Source organism: Gobius niger (assembly GCF_951799975.1).
Source record: "Gobius niger genome assembly, chromosome: 5".
Lineage (NCBI taxonomy): Eukaryota > Metazoa > Chordata > Actinopteri > Gobiiformes > Gobiidae > Gobius > Gobius niger.
The window spans coordinates 10,818,702-10,825,296 of record NC_136856.1 but is presented as its reverse complement, the minus strand read 5'-3'; the positions used below and the strand labels follow the sequence as shown (position 1 = coordinate 10,825,296).

Sequence of the window (6,595 nt, the reverse complement as noted above, 5' to 3'; positions counted from 1 at the left end):
ATGATAAGTGCTGTAATGCATAAAGCCTGATACATCTACAATGCATGAGCGGGGTGAGCTTCTGAATCCAAATAAAGCAGGTGTCAAGCCCAGCACATAGTTCATGTCCAGCATGAAGCCACAGCTGTTCTCCTTGACAAACCACACTGCAGTTACTTGAATGCTGTTCATTTCTCCATGGGCCACAAAACAGACAATTTACACGGTGCACTGAAGTCAATCTTTGGTAGTCTTGTCAGGCAGTGTTTCCCAACCTGGGGGACAGAGCTTTGTCTGTTCAGAAATGACATTTTAGCAAATGTAATGGTTAAATTCATCAGATGAGACAGAGAAATGGATAATACATTGAAAAAAACTCAAATTTCAGTTTATGTGATTGAAATAAATACTTGTAGCCACTATTTTATGGTTTTCTAAAGTTGTCGGGCCATGGTTTTGTACTGAGGGGGTTGCGAGGCGACTAATGCATGCATGCACAAGGGGACTTCAACCACTGTTGTGAGGCAGAAGAAATGTGTTACCAAGATCTTCACATTTACAAAAACCACTAGAACAGCCAATGTGGTGCAGTATCGGTCTCTTCAACAGCCTCTGCAAAATGTGAACTTGATGTAAAGGGCTTATTAGGAGAAGCCTTATACTGTAAAATTATCTTTTGTATTTGTGAGCTTGTTTTTGTCTTGTGAGTAGACAGATCCTAAAAACTTGCGGGCAAACAGAGCAGTGTCTGTGTTCTCTCAAATGTATGAAAGATACCATAGATTAGACACTTGTGCAACTCATTTACAAGCACTGAATTTCTGTGGCCACATGCCTTTTGCACAAGGTGCCAGAAGTCTGTAAGCAACAATCAAGAAACGTGGCACAAATAAGCTCTAAACAAGCTTCTTCTTGTAAAGTCTGCAGACTTTATGCAAATGGGATTTATTTTTTATTTCAATAGAACTATAAGTATGACGCATCAATAAGTATGACTGAGTCAACAGCTGAATGAATAATCTTTATTTGAAATTATTCACATCCAACAGAACAACCCTGGAAAACAGCACGAGCGAGTTTTCTGCAGGCCCTGAACCCCCACAGCCGGACACTCTTTCACAACGAGTCTTCCCTCTGAGTGGAAAGTTAAACTAAACATACATGTCCTGATGTAGTTACCCCATATCCATACCCCAACTTAAAAAACATGTTATAACAATTTCACTATTTACAAAAGATAAAAAAGAAAAAAAGAAATCAAAATGGGATTTTCCCCAAAGCCTGCAACACTGAAGTAAGTGAGCAACCAATCAACTTAGTTAATGCAATTTATTTGCTAAATACACCTTAGGGTTCAAAACACCCCAATTTGGTTCCTCACAAAAGCTTTATTAAAAAAGTGAAAAAGCTTTACATGTAATGCATAATGGTCAAAATGACCAGGAGGTGTTTGTGTAACTCCACAGGAGGTAATACTGGTTCAGATGTCCATCTCGAACTGGCTGTCATCTGTAACAGACACAGATAAGAGATACCGTTAGACACTCCCTCCTTAAAGGCCTGGACCTGTATAACCGACACAAGGACAGTATGAGGGTGTTCCACAAACATAACAACATGTTTACCAAATACCAAGATGGCTGCCGCTAGTCAACATGTGACCCCAGAGCTTATTGTTGTCTTTCACTATGGTCTATTCAAAGCCTGCCGTCCTGATTAACAGGTCCTGGGTGATGCAATAAAAATACTTTCCAACAAAAATAAACCAGGGACTGACAGACCAACGTCTAAACACTTTGGAAGTTTTAGTTTGTCTGCCTGCTCTGACTAACAGTGATTTCTGCGGCATAGGCCCTGGACACTGTGGTGTGGTAGTAGCGCACATGTCTCGAGCTTGACACTGAACAACTGCTGCTGCAATCATATGTCAGCAGATCACGGCACCTGCTGCATTAGCACAAGCTGAACAAAAGGGCGGGGAGTACACTGGAGCACTGCCGGGACAAAAACGAGTGTATGCATATATATATGAATATATGATTTTACAGATATGGGGGGGAGGGGGAAGATTTGCGTATTTGATTCCTTTTTTGCCACATAGTTAAATATAATTGGGTGATATATTGAACTGCCCCAATGCAGGCTTATAAATGGTGCTAAATGTAGATAATCAGGCTAAACATTTGTAGATTTTCCTTTTGGATCACTCTGATGATTACAATCCTAACAATTTAGAATATGGCTGCCAACATCTGAAGATACATAGGGCAAAAGAAATTGCATAGAATTACTGAATCCGCACCTGCAATGTCTTTTTCTTCCTCATCCTCTTCTTTGAGCTCTTGCAGTTTGCCCATGGGGTGTGTGGCTGGCACAGTGACCCCCGGGATCTGAGGCAGGCAACAGGGAGGGGTCCGAGCGATGGGCGAGTTTCGACAGTCCAACAGAAACTTCCTGTCGTAGATGATTCGAGTACCTGAAATCATAGGAACATAAGAGTAAACATTTAGTTTGGGAAAATTATAGTGGTCCTGGGGACAGGGTTACTGGGAAAGTAAATTATACTTTGACCCATCTTTCAATACTGCTGGGCCAGTTCATGATATGCAGCGGTCAACCACGTGGCCAAAAAATACAATATGCCGAGATAAAACAATATGTTTTTTTTTATAAAAAAAGGCATGCACTAACATCATTGTCCTTCCAGACAGAACCCTCAATGATTTGAACTGAACAAATTTCAAAACACAACGTGGCTCATTGTGGCTTCTGTTGCGGCTTCTGTTGTGATGCTTTAGCCAAGTTGTGACATCATCTGCGCACCCTCAATGCAATACTACATTTCCCACATTATTGTGGAACAATGATCACAGCTATAATGTAAAACACTGCATTTTCATTAAGAATTGTCTCTCAATCAGCATAATATGTAAACAACCTAATAAAAGACCTCATTCAGAGATACTTTGCATCACAAACTATCTTTGCAATGCATTTCAGTAATGATAAAATGGGCGCAAGTCTCACAACAACCAAAACATCAATCCATTTCCTGCCCCTTTTTGTACTTTTCTGACACAAATGAGTCTGCAAGTCTGCAATCACACTGGAGCCCCCATCATCTCAAAGCCCAGCAAGGCCCTCTTTCTTCCTGGGAAGTCGAGTGTCTTTACAGTCTACAGTCTACACAGGAATGTCTTCAAACTGGAGGGGACAGAGAGGGCAGTGCTGCTGAGATTTCCTGGAAATCAGGGCTCTTAGAAATCCCTCAGAGTTGAATGCAGGCAGTAGATTGGACGCACATGTTTTGCTTCTCCCACAAAGCTGCCGACGGAGCATATTTTATATCCGTTCTGCAGTCTTTAAAGCCTCACTGCCATGCCCTATAATAGTCAAGTCCAAACTCCGCGTAAACACCTGGGATTACCACATCAGGCATCAACTGAGTGCGTCTTGTCATTAACAGTACCCTGCCTCATGAACAGTGTTGTGTTTACAGCCAGGACATGGACGCCTGAAGGGAGTGGTCTACTCTGGCCCACTTCTTTTCGAAAGTGAAGTTTGGACTGTTCAGTTAAAAGGAAAACACGTTATGTAACAGAGGGCAGCGTATACCGGACAAAGGGGTGCGAACAGCGAGGGAGGAGACGGGAGGGGAACAACTGGGGCATGGACAGGGGGCAGGAATGCAACAGTAAGCTGCTTCAGAAGGCCTCTTATGCACTGCCTATATGCACAACAAGCAAGGAATATCAATGCAAACAAAGTCGTTGCAATGTGTTTACAAATCTAATTTGGTCTCATCAGCAATTTGACAAAAACACTTCCTTGTTTGTTGTACCTGCCAATCATAATTTGTACATGATGTTCCCCACAGACAGGACGCTGCAGGGATTGGACAGCGCGTTGCTGCCTGACTCCTGCACGGGCCAATCACATCATAGTGGGAGTTGGTTGCCTCATACACCCTCAGCAAAGCTCATGTCACGAGTTCACTTTTGTTGTCTCTAGATAGAAACATATTGCATCATATTACAGTCTAAGCACGCAATAGCAAGTTCAGTTTTGAAGATTTCTTGTTTATCAGACGGTCAGAGTTCACTTGCAGAACTCACAATGTTATGGAAGGTAAAGCAATGTACTATTGGAACTTGTGTGGCTATTTTTAGATGCTCCCTCGACTGTAGCTTAGTTGAACAAAGACAAGTTACTTTGCAAACATGCAGCAAACGTGTTGTCGAAACGAGGCCTGCAGCCTGTAGCACAGTGAGCAATGCATTAGGGTCTGCAAGGCTCGCACCCAATCAAGCCAATCACTATGAAAAACAAACTTTTTTGCATTGAAGTTACAACCTAAACGACCATGCAAGTTAATAACAGGTTAAGATAGATACAGAACAGCCCAATAAGATGAAAACGTCAGGGGAGAAGTGGATTCAGAAACAAGTTAGAGACTTTTTGCTGCGTAAAATAAATCATAGGCCTGACAGCATGAGCCCAACTTTGAGATAAGTGATCATGGTTGTGTTGCATTAGCACTGGGGATTTCCACCCTGACTTGTTTTCTTTTACAGCAACCTGTTGACAGCTAAACGTTGGCAGTTTGACGGATCACCAATTATCATTAAACAAATATATGCCTAATAAAAAAAGATTCACAGTCGTCTGGCAAGATTTCCGTCACTCTTACCTCCAGGCGTGGTGGAGAAGAGCGTTCCCCCGGGGGTCTGGCTATAGCAGTCGGGCAGCTGGGACCAGTCCTTGAGGGTGAGCACTCGGGTCGGGATGGGCACGCTCTTCACTTGGTCCGCGGTCGTGGACATGGTGGTGGTCGGTGCGGAGGAGCTGCAGCGCACGAGCACAAGTGGGAAGGGAAGATTCGGGGCAGTCGTTCCTTTTTTTAATTATTTTTCTCCAAATCTGGATCTTCTTCTTGCAGCCAAAGGGATTAAACACAACGACCGATGACTTTGTGACACACTGGCTACCGCGAAGTGTTTATAAGTATCGCTCAAGTCTACGCTCTAGGTCCTAGGCCCTCCACAGCTAACAGGCTCGCCACCATGTGCTGCTGTATTTGTAGCTGCTCGCGATGTTTTTGTGCCACAGCCAGGAGACACGTGAGGCCGTGGAAGGGGAGCGAATGTTTTACTTTAGGGGAGCTGCCAGGTGGGCGGTGTTTAGCGCAAAACCAGCATACGTATACTCCCTAGCTAGAGGCTCCAGTTCGAGAAAACAAACGTGCCAACAGAGCTTTTGATCTCTCGCTGCAACAATGCCCCCTGCAGGGATTGTAGCTATTTACTCTTTGCACGTTCTACACGCACTTGCTCTTGACTTGACAAGACTGGACATGCCATGGTCATGGACATGGTCATGGACTGAGTCAATCAGTGCCATTTTTATGATTTTTGGCCAGACATTATGTTTTTGCAATTTCAAAATTGAGGTTTAGAGACAGCTAGCCAATGGAAATATTCACCTAGAATTATTTATTGCATGATTTATGTGCGTTAATGTATTTATTTATTTATTAAAAAAAATAAAATAAAAAAAAGTCATTCTACTTCATAGATTGAAATAGTTTCGCAATGTCAATAATAGTAGTAGTAGTAGTAATAATAATAATAATAATAATAATAATAATAAAAATAATAATAATAATCATCATCATCATCATCAGCATCATCATCATCAGCATAAGCATAAGATCAATAGATTCTCATTTTATCTGATGTATGTTTTGTTGATTCGTGTCAGTCAGACTGTTCTGAGTGCCTTAATGCTGCCACCTTCTGGACGATTCAATCCACTCCAAGCATAATAAACCTGACACAAATTACTGAAAACTAGCCATGACTATAATTGTGAATTTGTGGGCAACTACAACTAAATTAATGAAAACCTCAAACTGTGACTTGACATGGTCTCCCAGCGTGTATGTCTTGTTGCAGTTCTTAGACTTATACACAAAGTGCCACCTCAGTATGTAGACTATGGCAGTGTTAATTTCGTCGACTAAAATATTTAGTCTTAATTTTAGTCAAAGTGATATTTTTGACGACTAAAATTGGACTAAAACTATATTAAAAGTTTCTCATGAGACTAAAACTATGACTAAAATGTCCAGATATTTTAGTCGACTAAAATAAGACTAAATAAAAATTAAAAGGAGAGACTAAAATCATCCAAACTTCTATTGACCGTCTGAAAGAGCCTCAGATCATGTAAATTCACTGCCAAATGAACAGGTCTGAGCTTTGTTCATGTGGGAGCAGCTCCATGAAGTCGAGGACCTTGATTAAATATGATTATAATAAATATTATAAATGCAAAGTCGACTACATTAGTCTTACATTTAGTCGACTAAATTGACATGCAATTTTAGTCGACTAAAACTAGACTAAAATTGAAAAGTTTTATTTGACTAAATCTCGACTAAAATTAAGTTACTTTTCAGTCAAAAGACTAAGACTAAAACTAAAATAAAATATGTTGTCAAAATTAACACTGGACTATGGATACTGGGACTAAACTCTTGACTGTACCAGTTATAAAATGTTGGAAAATTCAGTGACTGAAGTGTTATTAAATCAACCTGAACAACCTTGACATT

General features: G+C 41.1%; 1 protein-coding gene across 1 annotated transcript; it reads right to left on the bottom strand.

The window, feature by feature from the left end:
* Positions 1 to 985: 985 nt before the first annotated feature.
* eif4ebp3l (eukaryotic translation initiation factor 4E binding protein 3, like) lies at positions 986 to 5,093 on the bottom strand. The gene is made up of 3 exons (XM_079556829.1): positions 4,670 to 5,093; positions 2,282 to 2,455; positions 986 to 1,488 (listed from the first exon to the last, which is right to left on the bottom strand). The coding sequence occupies exons 1-3, from the start codon at positions 4,800 to 4,802 to the stop codon at positions 1,460 to 1,462; spliced, it is 336 nt and encodes a 111-aa protein (XP_079412955.1). The 5' UTR covers positions 4,803 to 5,093; the 3' UTR covers positions 986 to 1,459.
* Between the last annotated feature and the right edge of the window lie 1,502 nt (positions 5,094 to 6,595).